The sequence below is a fragment of the Populus alba genome, chromosome 4 (genome assembly GCF_005239225.2).
Source record: "Populus alba chromosome 4, ASM523922v2, whole genome shotgun sequence".
NCBI classification, from domain to species: Eukaryota; Viridiplantae; Streptophyta; class Magnoliopsida; order Malpighiales; family Salicaceae; genus Populus; species Populus alba.
In genome coordinates, this window is record NC_133287.1 from 2,606,719 (window position 1) to 2,632,114 (window position 25,396).

At 31.5% G+C, this 25,396-nt stretch overlaps 5 protein-coding genes and 1 pseudogene across 5 annotated transcripts; 2 read left to right on the top strand and 4 right to left on the bottom strand.

The window, feature by feature from the left end:
- LOC118042818 (anthocyanidin reductase ((2S)-flavan-3-ol-forming)-like) lies at positions 1–2,277 on the bottom strand. Its single transcript, XM_035050541.2, is given in 7 exon segments — positions 1–441; positions 542–755; positions 868–1,027; positions 1,193–1,330; positions 1,332–1,394; positions 1,503–1,669; positions 2,051–2,277. Coding segments are annotated over 7 exon segments (1,008 nt in total). The 5' UTR covers positions 2,175–2,277; the 3' UTR covers positions 1–299.
- A 5,931-nt stretch (positions 2,278–8,208) lies between these two features.
- Positions 8,209–10,432, bottom strand: LOC118042819 (uncharacterized). Its single transcript, XM_035050542.2, has 2 exons — positions 9,487–10,432; positions 8,209–8,977 (listed from the first exon to the last, which is right to left on the bottom strand). The coding sequence occupies exons 1-2, from the start codon at positions 10,067–10,069 to the stop codon at positions 8,337–8,339; spliced, it is 1,224 nt and encodes a 407-aa protein (XP_034906433.1). The 5' UTR covers positions 10,070–10,432; the 3' UTR covers positions 8,209–8,336.
- Positions 10,433–13,684: 3,252 nt separating this feature from the next.
- LOC118042820 (uncharacterized) lies at positions 13,685–14,125 on the top strand. The gene has a single exon (XM_035050543.2). The coding sequence runs from the start codon at positions 13,685–13,687 to the stop codon at positions 14,123–14,125; it is 441 nt and encodes a 146-aa protein (XP_034906434.1).
- A 4,234-nt stretch (positions 14,126–18,359) lies between these two features.
- Positions 18,360–20,891, bottom strand: LOC118042821 (protein HEAT-STRESS-ASSOCIATED 32-like; annotated as a pseudogene).
- A 2,185-nt stretch (positions 20,892–23,076) lies between these two features.
- LOC118042822 (protein DESIGUAL 2) lies at positions 23,077–24,105 on the top strand. Its single transcript, XM_035050544.2, has 3 exons — positions 23,077–23,356; positions 23,435–23,640; positions 23,721–24,105. Exons 1-3 carry the CDS (start codon positions 23,258–23,260, stop codon positions 23,935–23,937), a joined length of 522 nt encoding a protein of 173 aa, XP_034906435.1. The 5' UTR covers positions 23,077–23,257; the 3' UTR covers positions 23,938–24,105.
- Positions 24,106–24,173: 68 nt separating this feature from the next.
- On the bottom strand, positions 24,174–25,330 carry LOC118042823 (probable histone H2A.3). Its single transcript, XM_035050546.2, has 2 exons — positions 25,048–25,330; positions 24,174–24,585 (listed from the first exon to the last, which is right to left on the bottom strand). Exons 1-2 carry the CDS (start codon positions 25,234–25,236, stop codon positions 24,382–24,384), a joined length of 393 nt encoding a protein of 130 aa, XP_034906437.1. The 5' UTR covers positions 25,237–25,330; the 3' UTR covers positions 24,174–24,381.
- Positions 25,331–25,396: the final 66 nt, after the last annotated feature.

Sequence of the window (25,396 nt, forward strand, 5' to 3'; positions counted from 1 at the left end):
TGCAAGAAAAGGATCAAGTGTTTTATTGATCAGACATTGTTCTTTGATGACGAACAAAGAGGGGAAGGGCAGGACGTTCTGGACTTCAGTTTCGGTATATTCCGGGCAACGTCCGGTATATTCTGAACGGGAACGTGCTGTCTGGAAATAAAGACGCTAGATTGCTTCAGCATAATAGCAGTACTGCACTTTCTTAATATTAGAGGAATTATTCTCTGACACCAAATAAAGCCAAGCTGGAATTTCTCCGCAGTCAAATGCCAATCCTTCCGATGAAGGTGACAAATAACTTGAACTCTTCAATTCAGCAATCCTTTGGCCTTGAAGTATTCCACAGTTTGGTCATAGACCTCTTCAATCCCATACTTGAAACTGAAACCCTCACCGATGAGCTTCTCTGAAGTGATGGCCAACTTGGCCTTGGACGGGAAATCCCCAAAACTGTACATTTTAACAGGAAAAGCTGAGAGAGATTCAGAGGCAGTGTAGTTTCCATGAAATGGAAAATTTAAGGTCTGAAATCCTGAGGCTAGTAGCTTACTCGGTTGGGACATGGTACTGAGGATATCTTTTATTCAGGAACCCTGCAAGCTCGACAACACTGGTGTTAACAGCACAGCAAACATATCTACCAGAAGCAGATTCCTTCTCAGCTAAAAATATATGGGCTCTACAAACATCCTCTACGTGCGTGATTGAGATCGAGCCTGACAGCATTTGCATACCCTTCAAAGCATTTTTCAGGAATTCATTCCCTGCAATTTGTTGAAAAACCCATAAAAGGGCCACTTATCTGTTAATTTGAACAGATAGAAACAAACAAAGTGACACATATTTTACGTTCTCGACTTCTAGCTGGTTTAGCACCTGTAATCAATGACACTGACAGGTTTACGCTGCTGGGAATATCTAGGGTGAGAGAAGGACCCGTCATGAGGCTAGGGATGACAGTAATGAGATCGATGTTATTTTCTTCAGCAAATTTCCAGGCTGCCTTCTCAGCTAGTGTCTTGGAGACAGGGTAGCCCTGCATATATATATTCACATGATTTTGTCAGTGATTAAACTTCTAAAATCTGTTCAGGTATATAGGCCTGCCATACACGTGAAGGATAAGCTTGATTTAGACTGCTAATTTTGTTCAAATAGGTCTGCTACTATCATGGAATTATGCAATTAAATTGTTAATTACCCAGGTGGGTGGTTTCTCAGAAGTCAAGAACTCAACATCTGTCCAGTTCTTCTCATCCATGATCAAGCCTGTGCCATTAAGCTTATTGATTGATATAGCTGCAGCTGAGGATGTCAAAATGACCCTTTTAACTGTTTTTTGCTTTTGCACAGGCTTTCAGAACATTCTGTACTCCTTGAATTGCTGGCTTGATCATGTCATTCTATATTCACAACACAAAAAAGTAGAAGCAACCTCAATACCAAAAAGTGCAACATGATTAGAATTTCAAGTGACTGTATAACTAGCGTTGTTCTGAGATTTTTTGTACCTCAGGATCCTCAGAAGCAAAGTTAACTGGTGTTGCAACTTGGAAGACAAGCTCACAGCCTGCTATGGGAGCATTGAAGCTCTCTTCATCAGTCAAATCTGCTCCGAATATGTTTAGGTCCCCCAGATTTTGTAGCGCTTTTAGGTGAGCGACCTTCTTTTGATTGTCTGCACACACAAAGCACTACATTGTGATTGTGTAATACAAGTTTTGACAAGTGCCTGAATAACCATAGCCATAACTTAAGAACCATGGAGCATGCTGGTAGCCCCTACAGACCACGGGACAGAGTAGGAAAGGACTTCTAGATCGCTGACCACTACAAAGGGCTCAAATTAGACCAAATTTAGGTGGAGACTAACCATTTTCATGGGCTCGATTGACTTGCCCATTCGGCCAACAGGGCCAGGCAATTTAGCAAAAGGGAAAAAAAATAAAAAAATAAAAAACTAAAGAAACGTCAGAACAAAACTCTTCATATATCTCCTAGGTCTTCACAAGAACGGAAACAAAGGGCAAGCCAAGAAAAGGGAACAAGAAGCACCGACCTGGATCCCTGACTGTGGTGTTCACTGCATAGCCCTTCTCAAGCAACAATTTCACAAGCAAAGACGCCACAAACCCTGAGCCGCCGATCACACAAGCTGTCTTTTTGGTCAGCTGGGATGCCATGCTTGATGAGAAAAAATTGAATTAGCAGAGATTTCTTTCTTAAAATGTGATCGGGAATTACAGTTATGGTATTTATTTCTCCCATAGAGAGATGTGTCTTAATTTATACTGACGTTTAGTTTCGTTTTCTAGACAGCCGAGCGAACAATCCGGCTTGGAGCTGCTAGGTAGAAGGTGAGCACGTGTAGTCCCACCTACGACTCAAACCAATAACTCGTCCTCTATTTCTTCTTTATTCATTTATTACTCCTTAAATTTATGAATGTAGTGATGGAGAAACGTATCTGTCAGGGTTTAAAACACAATTTTTTTCTTCTTTTTTTTTATTCTATAATGTAATGAAGAACATAAAGAGAAAAAAAGAGAACATATTTGATAGCAGGAGCAGATCTTGGAAAGAGGGTAGGTGTCCGTCTGCCTTAAGGTTAGGTGCAGCATTTCCATGATCCGTTAGGTGCTTACTCTTAGCTCCCATTAATTTTTTTTTTTTTTTTTTCATAGATGAATTTAGCTTATTATATAGATGAAATGGCAGACAGCGACCTAACGGTTTTCATCTGATGTTTTAAGAAAAATGAAATCGGCCCCACATATGCAAGGCATCATCCAGTTATATATATACACGTAGGCAGTCCACCCAAATAATTCAAACCCAAGTCCACACAGCAGGATTCATGTTGTGGTTTTGGCCTTGTATGTCAACATGTGTGGAAAGCCATGACTGAAAAGAACATCATATAGATAACTTTGAAGGAAAGTACGTTGTCGGCACTTCACACTTGGTACTAAAAATTTATTAAAATATTTTTTGTAATCAATACATTAATTTAATATTTTTTCAGATGAAACACACCCAAATATAATCTTTAATGCAAAAACAAATAATATCATAGATTTGTTGTATACTCGTATTTATCCAAGATACATCTAAAATAAAAGTATCAAACTGGGTTGGATTAAGAAATTAAGGACTTGATAGAAATCCCCTATTAATCTATAGAATGTCCTTAATCCCTATTTATGAAAAAGTAGTTGGATTAAGAAAATCTGAAAATTAGAGAAAGAATATTAAAAAAGAAACTCAAAAAAATTTGAATAAAACTAAATAGCGAAATTAATATTGTTCGCCCTAAAAACTAATAATGCCCTTTTTTTTCCCTAACTTTTTTCGAGTTTCTAATTTAATTATCTTTTTTAAAATGGTAATTAGGGGGCACTTTGGGTGCAAAAGGAGGTTTATATTATTTTTTTTAAGTTTGAAGTTTTTGACAAATCCTTAAATTCATGAATAATCTCTTCAATTTCACAATATCTTGAGGACATTATTATAATTTATCCTTCCTTGTTATTATATATATAGTTATCCAAATATTATTAAAATTAATATTTAGAAGAATAAATTAGAAGTGAATATTTTAGATTCAGTTCAGTTTTTATCAACAAAAAAAAAAAACAACCAAAACCAAAATTTATTTTAAAAGAAAACAATTAAAAACGGTTCAAATTGACCGGTTTTGGTTTGGATTTTTTAGAAAAACCGGTTTCACTCGGTTTAGCTTGATTTTTTTTGGTTTAGCTCGGTTTTTTTGGTTTAGCTCAGTTTTTTCTAGTTTGGATCGGTTCGGTTCAATTTTTTCCATTTCAAGCTTATAGAACCAAACCGATCAATTTTTTTAAAATTTTAATCGGTTTAATCAATTTTTTTCACGGTTTGTTTTTTTATTTTATCGATTTAATTAGTTTTTTATTTTTTTCTCGCCCCAATACATCAAAACAGTTTTTTTATAGGCATATTTTAACGAGATTATTTTTATATAGTTATAAAAATGGAGGACAATCCTTGAGATGAGGTATAGTATCTATCCAGGTAAGCTTTTGCTTGAGTGTCATTTATTTTCGAAAATTAATTTATATATAGTTAACGGGTGCAATTAATATGATGAACAAAATTCATGACATTTTTATCCATCCCCTCACATATGACTCTTTGTAAGCTGTAGCATTGCCTAATTTACTACGTAATCCCTTGAGGGTTTTTTTTTTTTTTTTAATATATCTTATTTTGATCTTTAAGCTGCAGCTTCATTTAATTTGGTCCTCATGTTTATTTTTTTTTAATTTTTGTTGTCTTTGATTTTTTTTTTATTCTCTTTAGTCTTTGTTTTAGTGCATACCCAAGATATATATCGGAGATTATTTTGGATTTAATGACATGTTGATTTTACATTCTAAAATTTCAAATTGTTGCAAACAACAAGATTAATAGAACAATGATCAAATTTGAAATTGATAAAAATAAGCAGTCTTTTCCATTTTTAATATTTCATAGGCGCGTGAATCTATACTTTTGATCTTTAATTTTAAATTATTTAAAATTTGATCCTTTTATTTTTGTATTTTTCATCTCAGTCTCAAACTTCATTCTTTTTTCTTTTCCGGTCCTTAAAATCTTGACAGAGTAGAGAGAGAATCGTCAGAAAATCTTGACAAGAGACAAGACTTTTGAGTGACTAGATCTTGATAACCAATTATTTGGATTTTAATGTATATTGATTCGTTTTCGTGAAAGGAATTTAATGGAGATGTTTTTTTACCAAAAAATTATATATATATATATATATATATATTAGAGCACAAGAATTGTTTTTAGGCTTATTAGCATGTATTTTGTTGTTAGAAATAGTGTTAAAGAGATTTATGATAAATACATGCTAATAAATCTCTTTAACACTATTTCTAACAACAAAATACATGCTAATAAGCCTAAAAACAATTCTTGTGCTCTAATATATATATATATAATACTCTTTTATATTTTTAGATAAAATAAAATGGTTGGAATTTAGGTATTTGAGATCCAAAAACAACCTCTGCTAATCAAAAAAAGATTAAAGGTGGAAGATATGTCATTTGTCATATTTAAAATAATAATAATAATAAAAAAAAAAACAAGTGAGGTAAATAACATATCCTTTACCCAATTAAAAAAACTGGAAACAATGCTCATTAAGTTGACTTTTTTTGCCAGCCCAAACACGCCAGAATTTAATGTGGGCTAGGTACATATGTCCAGCCCATGCATGGCCCTTAAGTTCTCCATGCCATTGTTTTTTCTTTTTCCATATTTTTTAATTAAATTATTTAAATGAGGTTTAAATAATCACTCAGTTATGCCATTATTTTAAAATAATATTTAGCTTCTTTTATTATAATATTAAAAATTACTTTCTTAATAGTTATATATGAAGCTAAATGCATAATTTTATAAATGTGGATGAAATATCTTTTTAATATATACATGTCAAAATTATTAATTTATCTTATTTTATTAAAACATTAATATTAAGATTATGATAATATTTTATTTGAAAAAATAAAACCACTGAAAAAAAAATATTTTGTTAAAAAAAATAATAATAGCGCATTGCATTGATAAGGGAAATTAGATTTTGATATACCTTTTTTAGCATCATATGTTACCATTTATCATTAAAATGATATTTTTTTAGTATTTTTAGATTATTTTAATAAACTGATATTAAAAATAATTTTTTTAAAATAAAAAATATTTAAAAAAATAACCATGTAATTACAACTGCAATTCTAAATTTTCGCTAAAAAGTGGCTTGTATATACCATTTTTTTACCCCCTTCTTCATCCTTTCACCTAAATTATGCAGTGGTGGTTTAAACGGTCCTTTTCTAACCCAGTGGTGGTGTAATTACTTGCCTATACAGAGCACATGTCGCGCCCCTGCCATGAAAACAACACCTTTCCATGCCATCATGACCCCATTGGTTTCAAGCCATCATTATTCATGCATAACCATGTCGTCTTCTCTGAAATCCTGGGCATCTGCAGAAGAAAGTCTTTTTTTAAATCATGACAAAATACACATTTCATAAGTCTAAGCTTATAATGCGTCGTGTTCATCTTATAATTTTTTTATAAATAAAAATGAAAGTAAAATGTCTCATAATGCCGTGGGGAAGTCTCCTGTTCGACCTCTTCTTTATTTCTCTGCGCTCGAATCATGTGTGCGATGTTTGTGATTTTTTTTTTCTTCGAAGAGGCTGTTTGATTTTACTATTGAAACAATGTTTTGTGATTTTTTAAGAAATTTTTTTTTTGAAATTATATTTTTTAATATTTTTAAATTGTTTTAATGTGATGATATAGAAAATCATTTTTAAAAAATAAAAAAAATATTACTTCATGTAATTTCAACTAAAAAATATTTTAAAAAATATTGTTATTATACTAATAAATCTATAATGTGGCATGAAATTTGATGACCGGGACCAAATACTAACAAAACACTAAAATAATAAGGCTAAATCATTGCGACCATACTCATAGAAAATGAATAGTTTTTGTGTTTTTTGTTTTACTATTTTTAGGTTTTTCTTTTTCAAGTCCACCCTCAGACAACCTAATGTTCTTTTTTTTTTTTAAAAAAAAAAATATATGTTTTAATATTACATTGTTTTGTGAATTTTTTTATTGGGCTATATACTAATATTATTAGGATTTAGTTTTTTTTTTTAATTTCAACCATAAATATTAAATTTGTTGGAGGTGGGGCTTCATAGTTTTTTTATTTACTTTCTATGAATTTATTTCGATCTCATAATTTAAATCGTCAATTTAATATGTTAACTCGAGTTGACTCGTGGATTTAGAAGACTATAAGTTTTCTCTCAATTTATTTTGATTTTATAATTATAATTGTTTTATTTAAAGAAATTACTAATTATTAGAATTTTTTATTTTAAAAAATATCACAGCCAGAACACACGACTGTTATCTAGTTTCTTGGATTGAATGTGTTAGTGTTAAATTGTAATTAAAAGGCATAATTTTGGATATGTTTATAATTCTGGTTAATATTACTTTTTAAAACATATTTTATTAAAAATATATTAAAATAATTTTTTTTATTTTTTAACATTTATTTTTTATATTAAAATTTAAAACCACTAAAAAATTAATTTAAAATAAAAAAATTAAATTCCAATGAAAACCACTGTGTTCGTTTGAGAAACGCAGTGGAAACCTTATTTCTAAAAATTTTAAATTTTTTTTAAATTTTAAATTATTTTAATATGCTGATATCAAAAATAATTTTTTAAAAAAATAATAAAAAAAATATTATTTTAATATATTTTTACATAAAAAAAACACTTTAATCCAGAACAATTACCCTCAATTTCAAATAAAGTCAGCCGGCGTCTACGTGTGAGCGGTAGAAAAAACTCAAATTAATTGGCTTTTGGAAGTGACCAACCTGTGCAGTGAGAGGGATAGGGGACCATGCAGTGTTTAATGCACACTGAACCTCCACCAGGGGTGTCGACAGCCTCCAGATAAGCTGATCGGTGGTTACCAGAAAATAAAAATGATGGAAGAAGGGACAAAATCTGCATCTCATGGGGTCATTTCTGTATAAAAAAGATCTGAATTCCTAGGGTTTTTAACTATTTTTGTCCTCCTTTAGAGCAACGAGGGCTCCATGCGGAGCTGCGTCGTATTAAGTATCAATTAACCCATGCCCTCAAAATTTTTAAGACGATGGAAAGAATTGAAAAGGCCGAGACATGGGACAGATGAAGCATTATTCAATAACATAGAATGTATGTGCGCTCATGTGTGGTGGTCTTGACGTGCATTTAAAATAATCCATTATTTCATGGCACATTAAAGTTTAACTGATCACCAAACGTTGTGAGCAGATGCATGAATGTTTTTCTTTGTTGTTTTTTATTTTAAAATATATTAAAATAATTTTTTTAATTTTTAAAATTTATTTTTGACATCAGAATATCAAAACAATCTATAAACATAAAAAAAATAGTATTATAGTGCGAAAGTATTTTTTTTAAAAAATATTTTTCATTTAAAAATATATTAAAATAATTTTTTTCAGATTTTTTTATATTAACTTATCAAATTCATCAAACAAAAAAAACAAAAATTCAATTTAATAATTTTTCAAGATGAATACACTTTTAAAACACATAAATACACTTTCAAAACGCATGGAACCACAATTACAAATGAAAAATAAATAAACTGTAACTTAAAATTGTATTTCAAAGTGGGGAGGAAAGAATCAAGAAAAGGAAAGCAAAGAAGAATTTGCATAACTTGTATTTGATCTCTTAACATTCATGATTACAAGTTACCACAAAGCAAGGAAGGAGAGCTTTGGGATTTAGCAGATACAGTTCCTCAAGTTGATGCGAATTCTGACCAGCTTTCCCAGCAAGTGAATCAAAGCCTGATTGACCTGCAATTTCTTGAACATTTTCCAAAGGCCTATGAACCCTACCAGCAATAACTCTACATAGCAACAAAGCCCTTCTTACATCCTGCTTATCTTGACTTGCTTCTACAGATTCCAGGGCTCTTCCGCTTGTGGAAGTAGTAAAGATTCCGACCCCGACGCCATTGACATCTTTGTCAGTGAACCCATGTCTCAAAATCTGGCATACACCGCATTTCTCCATTCTACAAAGGCTAGAGGAGCCATTCAGACCAAGAGAACAAGCAACAGTTGTGCCATGGAACCTCAAAAGCTCGTTGCCGTCGGCGAGACAACGCGGATGTTTCGTAGGCAGTTTGCTGGCTTTGATTTTCACCATTTCTCTATGTTCTTCAAACTGAACAAGGGTCATTTGCATGTTGTGGACCTTCAAAACCCTCTCTATAGTAACACAGTTGCTCTCAGATTGTAACCACCTTGTTCTGCAGATTAATTCTACTATCCTCCTAGATGAGTTCCCTTCCACAAGTTCAGTAACTGCAGAAGGATAATGACAAGTGGATTCTATTGGCTAATTGAACTAAAAAAATTAAATAAAAAGGACTGCTTGCTTCTAAAAAATTGAACCAGTACTGTCAAATAAGTCTAGTTATAATCAGCAATAAGTTGATAGAAAAGACAACAGAACTGCAGCAATCAAAACAATGGCAGTGACATTTCAGAAAACAGAAATCTATAAAACAAACTGACAATAATATTCAAGATTTTGACTTAAAACTTAAAAGGGCTCTAAAGTAGACCTGTTGTCATAATAACTCTAGATTATTTCTCTTGATTTTCATCATAAGAAGATGGATTTGTGCAGAAGAAAACACAAATGCAGGCACCCAAATTAATTTTCTGGAAACCTGCGTATTAAGATGAACCTTCAAACATGTTGATTTGAATGACTCTCTAGAGAGATAAGATTGTTGTTAAAAAAAAGCAGGAAAAACTTGATTATACACAGATTAAGAGACAGAAGTTGTTGGATTGAGGCCTCTTACCAGCATGGTTTGAAAGATGATGTGCCTCAAAAGCATCCAACTTCTTAAATTTTGCATGACATTTCTTGCAAACTAAAGATGGAGAACCATAAGAATCTGCATCATGAGAACTTTTAGGCTTGGAAGATACTCCGTTTCCATTACAATATATAGGAGAATCACCATGTTTCTTCCTTGAATAGCTACTTGACCTTCTGGGGGACACAATTTCATGTCCTCTAGGACGGGGTGTCCGTAGCTTAAGGATATCCTCAAAGGACGAATCACCCTTGTCACAACCTCTGCCACCCGTAATCTTTAGTTCACATTTAGTGTCACAAAGGACTACTTCATGTGCTATGGAGTTGAGAAAATCAGTGCTTTCTAGAGATCTTGGGCTACTAGTTAGTGGCTTCTCTGTATACCTCGTGCTCCCATGAATGATCTCTCGAAGATTTGACAAGGATCTTGAACATCCAGACTTGATTGAGTTTCCTGTCTGAATGTTGCTCAGATCGCTCTTGGCCCCTGGATCATGCACGTCTGATAGCTTTAGTTCGCACTTCAATGATTTCTTCACAGAGAACCAAATTTTGGAAGGCATCCCTTCTGTTCCTCCTCTTTTTAATCTTTATTTAGACTTCAACTCCAAACAATTCTGACGAACTCCATGAGAAAGCGATTTCTGCAACGTTTGAATTGCGAAAGAAAGATGGACTGTCAAGGAAAGACGGTGCTTGCAATGTTGTTTCTCTTTAGTGGACTCCTCGCCATTACTACTAGCTAGTTTCCTTTCTAGGACCAGCCACCAGCCACAAAGACAATGACGAGTTAAGAAAGTGCCGGTGCAAATTGAGGATCCATACGACAGCAAATAATGAGAGATAACGTTGGTGTAACAATATCCATCTGAAATATTGGCCCAATAAAAAAATTTAAGATGATAATAAATAAAAACTCAAAGATCATTGATTAGTAACTCATTATTAAAAATTTCTTATATTGTCTCTTCGTTTTTTTTTTTTGTCTCCACTCTCTCTTTAACTCAACAGTCAACAAAACACCCCGTGCAACCTCTTTTTTATTGATTTTTTCTTGTTTTCATTTATATGGATGATATTTTTCTTCTCTCTCTCTGTTTTTTTTTTTATTTTATTTTATTTTCTACTATCAGGGAAGATATTTTATTTGTAAATATGATTCTTTCTCTAAAGAGTTCTATGTTTCCAGATATGAAAGATTATGATATTTGAATAAGAATTTTAAAATTATATCTTATTATTTGAAAAGGATTTGATATCTATTAGTATTGATGAAAGACTAAAATGTAACATCCCAACATCTGAATATGCATTTCCTTTATAATAAATCCAAATTTTCAGTTTGAAACAAAATTAAACCAATTTTATTTTTTCAATAATCTAAATAATCGACCAATTTCTATAGATCTTCCTAAAACTTCAACTAGTTAATAAAATGGTCAATCAATTATATCGATCTAAGTTAGACAAAAGTAAATTTTATTGTTCATTCTATCTAAAAGGTTCATTTAACGGTTAAAACATTCTCCCCCTTCACTAAAATATTTATTTATTTATTTATTTATTTTGTAGTTAATTCCTTCATAAAAACAATTTATTAACTATAAACTACATGAGGAGGGGTCTTAATGCACCCCTCCTCACAAAGCAACACTATTCATTGGAATAGTGCTTTGCTTTGCTTTTTTTTTTTTCATTATTTTTTTCTTTGTTTTTTAATTTTACTTTTTAATATTTGATTTTTTCTATTTAGTTGTCACACTTTCATGACACGGATCATAGATTTGACGGGATAATCCAGTTGACTTAGATTTTTTTTTTTTTTTTTAATTAGTTTTTTTCTTTCAATTTCATTCTTTAATATTGATTTGATTAAAATTTCATGATTTGTTTTGTTTATTTTTCATTAGATTATCTTAGTCTTATGACACAAAAATAATGCTTAACGGATTAACTTGAGTTAACTCGAGTTATTTTTTGTGTCTTTTATTTAATTAATTTTTTAAAATTGTATCATTCAACATTTGATTGATTGGGAATTGAGCTTCATAATTTATTTTGATTTGTTTTTATGAGAATATCTTTACTCGAGTTGTTTTTTGTGTTTTTTATTTAATTGATTTTTTTAAAATTATATCATTCAACATTAGATCAGTTGGAAATTGAGTTTCGTAATCTATTTTGATTTGTTTTTTATGAGAATATCTTTGTCTTAAGATCAAGGTCACGAGTTTTGACATTTTAACCATGATTAAATCAAGTTGCTTTTTTCTTTCTTTCTTTTTAAGAGGTTATATTGATCTCATTATCTATATCACGAGTTATTCAACATTGGACTTGCTTTTAATTGGGTTGTCTCTATCTCATGATCTGAGTCGCGACTTAACCTAATTGATTCATTTTTTCTCTCTTCTTTCTAATTGACTTTTTCCCTCAATTTCATCAATTAATATTGTGTTTAATTAAGAATTAGGCTTTATGATTTGTTTTAATTTGTTTTTCATTAGGTTATCTTGATCTCATAACTCGATAATAGTGTTTAACGGTTAATTCGGGTTAAATTTTTAATTAAGATTTTTATAAATTTCATCATTTAACATTAAATCCGACATAGATAATTAAAAATCAAGTTTCATAATTTGTTTTGATTTTCTTTATAAGAGGTTATCTTAGTTTCAAGATTAAAGTCGCAGATTTTACAGATAAACTGGATAGGAGGGAGTATTAAGATAACCTTAAATTAATTGTGATTGATTGCGTGTAACATTATTAGATAAGATTCAACATTGTATTTACTATTAATATGGTGATGATTAAAAGTTTTTTTAATAATATTATTTATTTTTTTATGAATAATTATATATCGTGCTAGTATGCAAAGAATTTAAAATAGTTAGTAGTGACCTGGGGGCAATAGCCCCCCTCCTCTTCTCATATCCGCCTCTCGTAGGATTTAACAAGGGCTTCTCATAACAGGAAAGTTTGCTATTCATATTATGAAAGTGAAAACATACAAGCATTTAGACTTGTTTGTTTTATGAAAAAATAAAATTTTAAAAATTTAATTTGTGTTTGTTTGTTATTAAAAAAATTGATTAACAAAAAATATTTCAGTCAAAGAAAAATTTAGCTTGGTTTTCAGAAAAATATTTTCCTTTTATTTTAGACGGAAAAAAATTTCCAGAAGTAATAAAAAAATTAGAAATATCATGTTATTTGTTGATTATATCAAACTTGATCCTCAAATATTTTATTGCTATATATTTTGTTTTGATTTTTTTTTTCAATTTCATCCCCTAAAATTTGATTTAATTTGATTTTTATAACAATTTTACTCCTTATTTTTTTTTAATTGTTATTTGTTTTTCTCTTATCATTAAGTTTTTTTATCTATCCTATTTAATTCTTATTTTTTTATTGATATTTTTTATTTAAAATAATTTATGAAATTATATATTTTTTTAATTTCATCATCTTTTCAACTTTTTTATCTGTTGGATTTGATCTCCATTATTTTAATTGTTATTTATTTTATTTGAGATAATTTATGAAATTAGATTATTTTTTTCAATTTTTTTTCATTCAACTTTTTAATTTGTAAGATTTGTTCTTCATTATTTTAATAAATTTAAGAAAAAATATTAACAATTTATTTTTCAGCTTATTTTTCATGATATAGTCAAATATAAAAAGTATTTTCCAACTTATTTTTCATGATATGGTCAAATATGAAAAGTATTTTCCAACTTATTTTTCATGATACTAACAAATATCAAAAAATAATTCACTTTTAAAAATTTATTTAAAAAAAAAAAAAAACTAGTTTTCAAAAGAAAATCAGTAAACAAACATCGTTATTCTGTCTCATACTTCTTCTGGATTCAGTTTCAGTACACATTCAGCATTTCTAATATGAACATCTAAATACTTGGAGTAATTTTCTGTCAATTTTACTTTACAATGGGGATACGGAATCTTTGGGAGGCCAACTTTTCTTGGAATTTAATCAACTTATAATTTGTTTAAGCGATTTCTAAGTAAACTTCCGAATCAAGACCACACAGAAAAAGCAAAGCTTCCATTTTCATTTTCCTGTAGTCAACTCTCACACAAAATTTCTCTATAAAACCCCATCAATGAGATCTTCTTCTAACCAACCTTGTTTCACATTACTAGCCATGAAGTTGCTAAAACTCTTCTTTGCTCTATCTGCAACCATAGCTACTGTTGCAGCTCTGCAGTCAGATCATTACAAAGAAAACTCAGACACGCAAAGACAACTCTCATTGTCTGAAATTCAAGAAGCTGTAACTTCTTTACGAGGGGCTGGCCGCGTTCTTGCCCAGCAGAACCTGATAGCCAATTCGACATGCAATAAATTGCCTCGCATTTGTCGGCTGAAGAGAAGTCCAGGGCCAGATTGCTGCAATAAGAAATGCGTTGACGTTAAGACGGATCGCTTCAACTGTGGAATGTGTGGCTACAAGTGCAAGTACACTGAAACATGCTGCAAAGGAAAGTGTGTGAACCCATCATTTGATAAAAGACATTGTGGTGGATGCAATAAGAAGTGCAAGAAAGGTGAATTTTGTGTTTATGGGATGTGTAGCTATGCATGATTGCTTCACAAACTGTGTAATTCTCTGATATAGAGTATATTTCCTTTCATGTTTCTGCAAGACTGAGTCTCTTGCTCATAATAACACCATGGTTCTGAGGGCTTAATGTATATTTCATACCATCAAATTGTGGAAGTGATTGTGATTTTACTAATCCAAGTGTAAATATGGAGAATTGCCAAAAGCATAACCTCGAAAATCTCATACTTAGGATCAAACAATGTGATATAGCCAGCATGTATATATGTACTATGTCTCGTTAATTATTTGTATTTAATTGCTTTAATTATTTACTTAACAATTGATATTCTTAACATTAATTTGTAGGAACTCATGCTGTTTTGGACAAAACGAAATTTGTATTCAAAATCAATTACTTTTTGCAGAAAATGTATGAAATGACGGTTGTTCAACACTTAAAATATATACTCAGTCAACTCTCACATGTTTTTGTTGCCTTTCTAAAGTGATTGTTGGCTAACGTATTTGAAACTCTATTTTTTAAAAAAGTTTAAATTTTTTTTATTCTTTTAATTTACTATATTAAAAATAATTTTTAATTAAAAAATAAAAAATATATATTATTTTAATTTATTTCTAAACAAAACTCATTTAAAAAAACAATCATAATACATAATTTACTTTCCCTGTAATTTAAAATTAAACTTCGATCTTCCTGCTTTGTTCCAACATCTATAGGTGAAATTGTCAACCTCATTAAAAAAAAAAAATTGATACTCAATGAATAACAAATTAAATTTGCATTTCCTGAGCCTGATCAACGTCTTCGTATGTCAGGTATTTGTTTAAACTCTTGGTAATTTTGTATAAAAAGATTATTTGTTTTTGTATTTTTAAAAAACAAATTTTCAATTTTTTTTTTGTATTTTTAAATTATTTTGATATACTGATGTCAAAAATAAAAAAATAATATATATATATATATATATATATATATATATATTGAAGTATTTCTAAGCAAAAAATATTTTAAAAAAACAACCGCTACCATAATATCAAACAGACTCTAAAACTACCATAATTTGTTCGATTTGCTTTCTGTATTATTATTCTAGTCTTATGATTTGGATCAAGGCTTGGTATATTAACTAGAATTGTTTTTCGGTTTACTTTCTATGCTTTTATCTCAGTCTCATGACTTGAATCATAAATTTAGGGGGTTTACTTGGATCATTTTTTGTGTCCTTTTTTTAAACTAATTTTTTTTTTAATCTCATCTTTAAACATTAAGTTGATTATAAATTAACTTTCATAATTTATTTCAATTTATTTTCTACGGGTTATCCTGGTCTTATAATCTGAGTCATGAATTTGACAAGTTATTTAAAGTTGACTTTGATCATCTTTTTCTAGTCTTTTTTTTATAATTTTTTTCAATTTCATCTTTCAACATTAGGTTGATTGAGATTATGCTTTATAATTTGTTTTGATTTGTTTTAGATGAGGTTATCATGGTTTCATGATTCATGTTATAAATTTAGAATGTTGACCCGGGTCGATCCAATATGCTATTACCTCAATGTTTTTTAAAAAAAAAAATAGATGTCGACTTGATTTTTTTTTAGTCAATTATATTTTTACCAGTCGCCAAAGTTGTTTTTGGATCTGTTAAGTTGACTAGGTCACATTGAGTCAACTCTCATGTAATTTAAATTTTTCTTTATTGGAGAAATATTTTCGAAGTGTGGGTGTTTCTTTTTACATTAAAAATTAATGGAGAATAAAATAAAATAAGGATATAGCATTATACTCGTTTTTTAATGGTAAAGGATGTTTTTGAATTAATTTATTCATTGAGTAAGATTAAGTTTTATATATGAATGATCTTAAAGTAAATCTTTTTATATTGGTTTGATATATTTTAAAAATTAATAATTAAGTTCTTCTAATTAAAAAAAAATAACATTCTTAACTATAAAATCAACTCCACACTTGAGTAGTCAGGACCTTGTGGTTCAATAAGAAGGTATTATATTCAAACCAAAACTATGGATGCAATATAGTAATATACCATGTAGATACAGAATGCTTGAAATATAACTAAAAACGCATGGATCGAAGAACTTGCTGTCAAATTTACTTTACAATAATGGGGATACAGAATCAATAGGAGGCCAACTTTTCTTCACTTTTAATCAACTTATTTCTTAATTTAAAGTTTTAAGGTATTTAGTGATTTCTAAGTAATCTCCTGGATCAAGATCACACAGAAAAAGTAGAGCTGCATCTTCATTTTCCTATACGCAGCTCTCACACAAAAATTTATCTACAAGACCCCATCAGTAAGATTTTCTTCCACCAACCTGGCTTCATGTTAGTGGCCATGAAGTTGCTAAAACTCTTCTTTGCTCTATCTGCAACCATAGCTACTGTTGCAGCTCTGCATTCAGATCATTACAACGAAAACTCAAACATGCAAAGTCAACTCTCATTGTGTGAAATTCAAGAAGCTGTAACTTCTTTACGAGGGGCTGGCCAAGTAAATTCGACATGCAATAAATTGCCTCGCATTTGTCGACTGAAGAGAAGTCCAGGGCCAGATTGCTGCAATGAGAGAAATGCGTTGACGTTAAGACAGATCGCTTCAACTGTGGAATGTGAGGGTCCAAGTGCAAGTACACTGAATCATGCTGCAAAGGAAAGTGCGTGAACCCATCATTTGATAAAATTAAGACATTGTGGTGGATGCAATAAGAAGTGCAAGAAAGGGAATTTTTTTTATTATTATTCATGTGGGGTATCCGGGCTAACTTATACGTATTTCTATTATCTTCATAAACTCCGAAGTTAATAATCAGATAAACCTCCAGTGACCATCAATATTACCAGCCTCAAAGCTCGAACCTCAAATCACATGAGAAACAAACCTCTTGCCGCTAGTCCTAGTTAAGAAAGGGAAATTTTGTGTTTATGGGATGTGTAGATATGCATGATTGCTTCACAAACTGTATCATTTTCAGTTTAATTTGATGAATAACCATTGTAATTAATCAACACAAACGAGTGCGACTGGACTATTAAGCTTCTGATTGGCAAGGATATATAGAGGTAAATGTCGTTGCCATACTGAGCTGAGTGTAATAGGTGGCTCGACATCTGCAATTCCTTGAGTTTGCAGGTTTTACACATTCCAACGAAGTTCTTTGTGGCCATAACAAGATTAAAGGTTTGCTTTCACTCAATGTGGAGAGTCAAGAGGTCGTAGACTTCAGCGTGTGCCAATAAAAAATGGTTGAGGTCTCGTCCATGTTAATTCCTTGATGCCTTCATAATTACTGTTCTTGGAATCTATGTGCATTTTATTTTGTTCCATCATTTATGAATCTATTTTTGGTCAAATTAAATTAAGGAAAAAGAGATGGGATGCTTAATGTGTAGTTAAAGGTGCATTTCCTAGACCTGATTCAATGGTTCAGCTTGTCAGGTACTTGCTTAAACTCTAGGTATTGCCATAAGGAAGATATTATACCTAGAGTTCCTAGGTCCAAAAAAAAGCCCGGGCAAGTGGACCTGAAATAACCCTTGTGCCTGGGTCTAATTTTTTTTTTTTTAAGGGGTGAAAAATAAATTGCCCGCCACTTAATTCTTTGAAAAATAAAATAGTAGGTGACGCGATCCTACCTAAATTTCAGTGACTTCCGTTTGATAAAAAATGGAGCAAGCCTATTTCAGACAAAGAGAAACTCATTTATAATCATATTTTAATCTTCAAAAAACAACAAAAAAAAAAACATCTCAAAAATCAAAATTCTTTTCAAATTTAGATATATTATTTTAGGTAAGTTTAAGAAAAAAAACACATTAGATAAACTTTTCCCATAAAAAAAAACTCATTAACATCAAAATTACTCGTTTTAATGGTCTGAATCAATTTTAACCGAAACTTTCTATTTTTACCGACGAAATCCAATTACTTTCTCTTTTATTTCTCAAACTAGGAAACAAAATTAAAAAAAAATAAAAATCAAATTTGAATTTCATAAATTGTTAAGAATTGAGAATTTATGATTTAAAAAATTAAAGGACCAAAATATATGCTTAGCCCCAAGTTTAGAAAAGAAACCTTTTTTTTTTTTTGCCATAGTTTTTTGTGTAATCCCCTATCTATGAATCTTCTCTTTCCTTAATTAATGTGCTTTAATTGACCATCAATTTAGGCTGTAAAGGTGTAATCAGAAGGAAAAAAGGAAAAAGAAAAGGGAATAAAAAGGGAAATAGTATTTTCCCCACGTCTATTACTGTATTTCTTAATTCTTAATATATAATTAATTAATAATGTTTACAAAGCAACAGTTCAGAAGGGAAAGCATGCTGAGGCAAGGGCAGGTAAGTGTAACTTCTACCCATGTTGTGTCCTCGGAGGCACTTCAGAATGATCCACAAGGAGGTTCACCTGAGAAAGAAAGCATGCCATTAGCAACAGCGAGTTCAATAAACACTGGATTTCTGTGCAACAAAGATATACCTTGTAAGTTCAGATGCAATTGTCCTGAAGAATTTACATTTCTGTTATAGGCAAATTCATTAATCTCTGGCTCAAGCATCCTTAAAAGACCGCATCTGTCTCTGGATTCAGGTGCTTCATCATCTTGTTGTCACCTCAACCACCAATTTACTAAATATTCTCGTCCATTTCCCCCCAAATTAGCATAAGTTCTTTCCACCATCTAGATCTCTCGGATGCTAGTTGTTGGGTTTCCACACGCATAGCGTTCCATACTTCTTCAAATCTGAATGAAGCCATTTATGAAAGAAAGATTGATATCAAAACTGTCAATGGTATGCAACTGCAGAACATGCGAACATGTGGATGCGCGTAGCTGTAATTGCTTATAAATTAAGCTTAGAGCATTGACTGATTGGAGTATCTCATCAGAATCAATAATCCGATTCCAGTCAACAGTTTAACCTATGTTATGATACCGACAACCTTAATATGATCATTAGCAACAATAATCATTCAGCTGGCATCATATGCTTGTCATGTTCTATCAGAAGCATCCTGCATTACATTTCCAAAATATATCTTGGACGTTTTTATGTTCATGGATCGATTATCCATTTGAGCTTTATCTAACCATGGTTCAGCCTCTATGTCCTGTGAATGTGATTAGCAACGTATGACTTAGAGTTAAGGATACACCATATTCCTGAGTTCATCAGTCATCATGCTAGATTCATTTCTCTCCATTTTCAAGCAAGTGTAACCATAGCAAACAAACACCAAGACAGGTGCTGCTTCCTTACCAGTGCTTCGAGGTGCAAAGGCCATCGAATGCTCTATGACCACCAGTCGGAATGTCTGGCTTGTTAAACTTGACTGCAAATTGAGGATTAGCTTTCAAACCACCACTCTTAACCAAGCGCACATATCTCAAAAGTGACTCTTCAGGAACACCAAGCGATCCCACATTCAGCTCAGTGGTGTCAAACCCATACTTTTACATTCCTAGAAACGCAAAAGCAAATTACCATCCAATAAAACATTCCAAAACAATTACAAAAAAAGAAAAAACCGCTCTTCAATCCCTCACCTCAACTTACTAATTGAAAGCAGAGGGACCTTTACGAAGCAAATGCTCAGCCCAATCACGAGTACGAACATACACATCATGCTTGTGAGCCATGTCAATCACTTCTTTAATAGAGGACTTTGGCATCAAACTATGAGAACCACCGGAGAATTTCAGTCCATCAACAAACTGCCCCATTGTCTCGAAAACATCCTGCCAAGCATTATACGAGAATGCACATGCACAAGTAAGAAGCAAATAAAGACTCAAATTCAATCAATCTGCATTAAGCTTCCTTGACATTACACCACAATTCCACAAATTTACTTGAAGACTCCTTAACGTTCTAAATCGAATAGCCCATTTTCCACAACGGTACCTATAATTATCCGAAATAATAAATAAATAAATCACAGAACATTCTATGAAAATGCCTTTGCAGAAACAATCTTTAGATCAAATTATAACAAAAGGCTCAAAACTTATATTAAGTTCTTAACTTGCAAAATTTCTCTGTACATTTCCAACTTTTAAAGTACTAGCTAGACTTGGTAATTTCAACCTATTAATTTCTCTAAACATGTCCCACTTGGTAACTTTACTTGGGTCATTCAAGAAACACTTCAAATTATCCTTTATCTCCTTAAACTTAACACATCCCCCACCCCACTGTGAAGAAAGAAAAAAAAAACGAGAGAGCGCGGCATCATCTAAGCATTAATTTACCAAAAACACAGCATTGTGTTAAACTACATCAAATACATGGTGATTCCTAGCAAAAACACACACACAGCTAGAATTTTATTCCTCTAAAGTTGGTCAATAACTAGTTAGTCCACTAAATGGCAAGATGGGCAACCACCAAAATCAACAAAGAAACCATGTTTGTAAGTTAAAGGAGAGAAAACATGTTCTTTATACATACTTGAAGCATGTTCTGGCTCAATAGAGTGTATTGAGGCCCTCTCATCTCTGTAACTCCAAATCTATGAGGCTTCTCTGGTCGATCTCCATCTTCCTCGAAGCTTTTCCATCGGTAATATACTGAGGATGATGACATCTTTTCCTTTCCTTTCCTTTATCTTGATTGTTAATATGCCAAGGAAAGCGTGTTTGCTTTCTTACAATGATTTTGATTTTGTGGATAAAGGATAGTGATGATGATTCTCATTGGAGAAATGTCCAATGTTACTGCAATCCAAGTCTTGACAAGTGTAGCTTCTTCTAAAGTTGACTGGATTTTGATTTTTGTTTTCCTCCGAGAGAGATGAAAACATAGATACGATATTCACCCGGGATTTTGTCCCGTTTGTTATTGAATTCTGAATAGGACTGGGGTAAAATTTGAAAAATTAATTATTTAAAATTAATTTTAATGTGCTCATTATAAAAAATAATTTTAATATATATATATATATTATTTTAATGTATTTTTATATAAAACACACTTAGAAAAACAATTACTATCATATTTTCAAACTTTCAAATACCTTTAAATTCATCAAATTGAAAACAGTTGGTTGGGATAATTTATGAGTTATAAATCAATTCAATTTATATTTTAAAATTATTTTTTTTTTATTTTTTAAATGAAATGATTTTAAATTAAAAAATAAATAAAATAAAACAATATTTTTTCTAGATAAAAATTAAAAATAATAATAATAATGAAGATGGCTCAATTAGGTTTCATCGGTTTTGCAAGGGTTGGGAGTTTTGCAAGAGTTGGGAGTTTTTTCGAATCAATTTTCAATCTAGTTCTAAAACAAACGGGATTGAATTAAACTTCCAGTTGAAAATTCACCAAATCAACTGTCAAACAAAACTAGAATTGATAACTATAGTTAAGAAAAAAACATTATATTATATATTTTTTTTTGTTTAAAGAATTGAGACTCGAGTTTTAATATCAATAGTTTTTTTTCATTATAATTACATAGAGAAGGGTTTTTATTGTGTAGTTTAAAAATATATTAAATGTTTCATTTAATCAAATTAAGAATGATAACTTCTTTTATATAGTTGCAATACGTTGTGGGATTAGATCAAAAAAATTGAACGTAATAAAAAATGTGTGGGGCATAAAAAAATTATTTTATATTGTTATTAAATCTCTTTTGGTGGATCAATTTTAAAATCTTTCAACTCAATTTTTTATCTAGCACTAATTTAAAATTAAATTATATAAAAGTTATTTTAATATGACCCGATCAATTTAACAAAACTAAATATAACCTGGACGACCCATAAAAAAATATGGTTTGGTTTTAAAATATTTTTTTCAAGATATTATATTTTAAAATTTTAAGATGATAATATATTAGATCAAAACCGAACCTAATATACTTTTTCCATGGTATTTAAAGAGAAAAACCACATTCAACCTTAACCTGACATGTGATACAGTAATAATTTGAGTTGAAAAAAAAAAAACTTGGCTAACTTTGTCAAAAAACTTGGATCGATTCGTGAACTTGGTCTCCTTGAGCTTCACTTGATTAAAACTAAACTTTTCGCATGATGAATTTTTTTTTAAAAAGTAGTGGATTAAAATAATTATTTAAAAAAATTAAAAATTAATGGAGGTTAATCAGTTAAACTTATCTTGTTTGGCTTTGTACCTATGTTTCTATCAATGAGGTTGCTTATAATTGCTTGTCCAAGGAAAATTAAAAGAAATAATAGCTTTCTTTTGCATGAAGGGCGTTAAGACCACGAGGAAAAATAGGTGATATTGTTTCAAAAAGATACTTCAAAACATAAAATAAAAAAATATCGAAAGATGGGTTAATCATTAGATTTCCTTAGGATGAAATTGGAACTATTCATAATTGTGCAATTAACATTAATAGATTTTAAATTATAAGGGTAAAAAAGTCGAAATAAACCAATCTATATTACAAAAATATAGTTTACCCAAAAAAAAAAAAGTTGACCATGTAAATAATAGGATACAATAATTCCTTTTCTTTTTTTTTTTTTTTTTTTACTCTTGGTGTATATATCAATTTTTCCACGTTCTTGTAATCTATCAAATCTCAAAAATTATTTGTAGTAATACTCCACATGAATCAGGGGGTTTTTACCTTTGGTTAGATAAGTATTTATAGCATTGTATGAGTTAAGATTTTGGAATGTGCCGATGTAATTAAGGGAATAATTTCAATTTTGAGGTAGGATCTTTGCTTGGGTGTTCATGAACGTCAATAGTACAACCTTGCTGCTGGTGATACCTCAAACCAGTGATATAAGACTCGGCTGGCCCGGCGAGCAAATTCGATCACCCATTGATCTCGAGCTTAGTCAATCCTGATTCTCTAAATTTTCCTTGTCTCCCATGAAAAGAATCAGAATTTAGAAAAGAAGCACCAAAAGAAAGAAGAAAAATGTCAAGACGAAAAAAGGTATTTACTCGTAATTCACAGCTAATCTAATATCATTTCCTTTATTGATGATCTCAACTTTATTCTTATTCTGTCTTTCGTGAAGCTTGCTTAAAAAGAAAGACAAATTCCCTATAAAGATGTCCCTAGCCTACCTTCTCCTTGTTCACAACCTTCTATAGAACTGTTACCTCTGGTCAATTTGGAAAAGAAGAATGGCTAAAAATTTTGGTATTTTGGTTTCTCTCCTGATCATAGCACTGGATGTTGTTGCTGGCATACTTGGGATTGAAGCTGACATGGCTCAAAACAAGGTAAACCAGTTATGAATTGAATTTCTTCAGCTTTTGGTTGCGGATCATTTCATTTGGATCTTGATTTGTTGATGGCAGGTGAAGCATTTAAAGATGTGGGTTTTTGAGTGTAGAGACCCAAGCTATCAAGCTTTCAAGCTAGGTTTGGCTGCAATATTATTTCTTCCCCTTGCTCATATCATTGCTAACTTGCTTGGTGGATGCACTTGCATGTGGTCCAAGGAAGATTTCAGAAAGGCATCCTCTACTAGGAAGCTAGCTGTAGCTTCTCTTTTCTTCTCATGGTATTTACTATCAAAACAACACTGCAAACAAAAACTTGATTCAATCTGACATGCATATACTGCTTTTTTGGGCAAATCAGGATCTTATTGGCCATTGGGTTCACAATGCTGATCATAGGGACGATGGCAAACTCAAAATCAAGAAAATCATGTGGATTATCGTATCATCACATTCTCTCCATCGGAGGCATTCTCTGCTTCATTCATGGAATCTTCGCGGTTGCCTATTATGTATCTGCCACTGCTTCAGGCAGAGACCATCCCCGGCGTCCAACCCCTGCTAATTCTCAAGCGTAGTCTTTTTTTTTTTCCAATTTCCTTTTATTTCAATTGATCCCATCATACTCTAATCCTCTCCATTAGGCATGCAATCATCATCCAAGTTATCATGTAAAGGTTTTAAGCTCTTGCTTAATGAGCTACCACTTGATTAACTCCCTTCAATGCTAATTACTACTTACTGAATATCTCTTGCCATCAATCATATAGTACCCAACAACGAAGTGATCAAGGAATTTCTCGACACATAAGAAGGGCAGAAGAAGCAGCACATTTGATTTAAGAAATCAACAAACTAGAACTACATCAAATCAAAATTAATTTAATAAAGCGGGAGGGGGGGAGAAAGGCAAATAAAACCTAATTAATCCTGCTACTGCAACCTAAATTCTTCTCAGTATTTGCATAAATGGGCTTCTCTTTGTAACTTCACAATGGACAAAGTCAATTCTGCTTCGTCTCTCATTCATCATCAACTGGGCCTTTAGAAACCCTTTTTGGTAACAAAGTGTTGTGAATATTAGGCAAGACACCACCGTTAGCAATTGTGACTTGGCCAAGCAGCCTGCTCAGCTCCTCATCGTTCCTCACTGCCAACTGAATGTGCCTTGGGACTATTCTAGTCTTCTTGTTGTCTCTTGCTGCATTCCCAGCCAGTTCCAACACCTACACCAAAAAAATAAATAAATAAATAAAAAACACCCAAAATTAATTGAAGCAAACAAAAGAAACGGTCCTGTTGTTGAGCAAATGTAAAATCAGGATAAAGAATCGTGAAAAAAATACAAAAACACCTAGAAGATTTGAATCCCAATTAATAAATCAGAGCCAAAAGTTTCAACCAAATTTTCTTTTGATTTTCCCTAATTTTTTTCAGTAACTAAACACCCTGTAATTAATGAAAATCAACTAATTGGCACATATTTTTTAACCAAAATCACTAAAAATCCCCCAAAAAACTTGAAAACAAAGAACACCCGTACACCCAAACTTCACAAAAATCTATAAAAACATAAAATATTCATATTCCCGAATTTCACAAACCTTTCTCAGTACTCACTAACCCCAAAAATAATCACAAAAACTAGGCAAAGAGGAGAAAAGAAGACAAGAGGGCTAGTTTTATACCTCAGCAGCAAGATACTCAAGAACAGCAGAGAGGTAGACAGGAGCACCAGCACCAACACGTTCGGCGTATTTCCCAGTCTTCAGGAACCGAGCAATACGTCCCACAGGGAACTGCAAACCCGCCTTGCTACTTCTCGAGGTTGCTTTCTTTGCTACTCCGGACCCCAAAGCCTTTCCTCTTCCTGCCATCTTCCCAAAAGAGACTTGAAATCTACAAAGAAATCCGGATTTTTTAGTTTTTACGAAGAGTTATTGAATGCTGGATGATAGTTTTTTCTTGGCGCCTGATGGAAGTAAACAAATTAAACAATACTGGGTTTATGATATAGGAAGGGAGAGTGATTGTGAA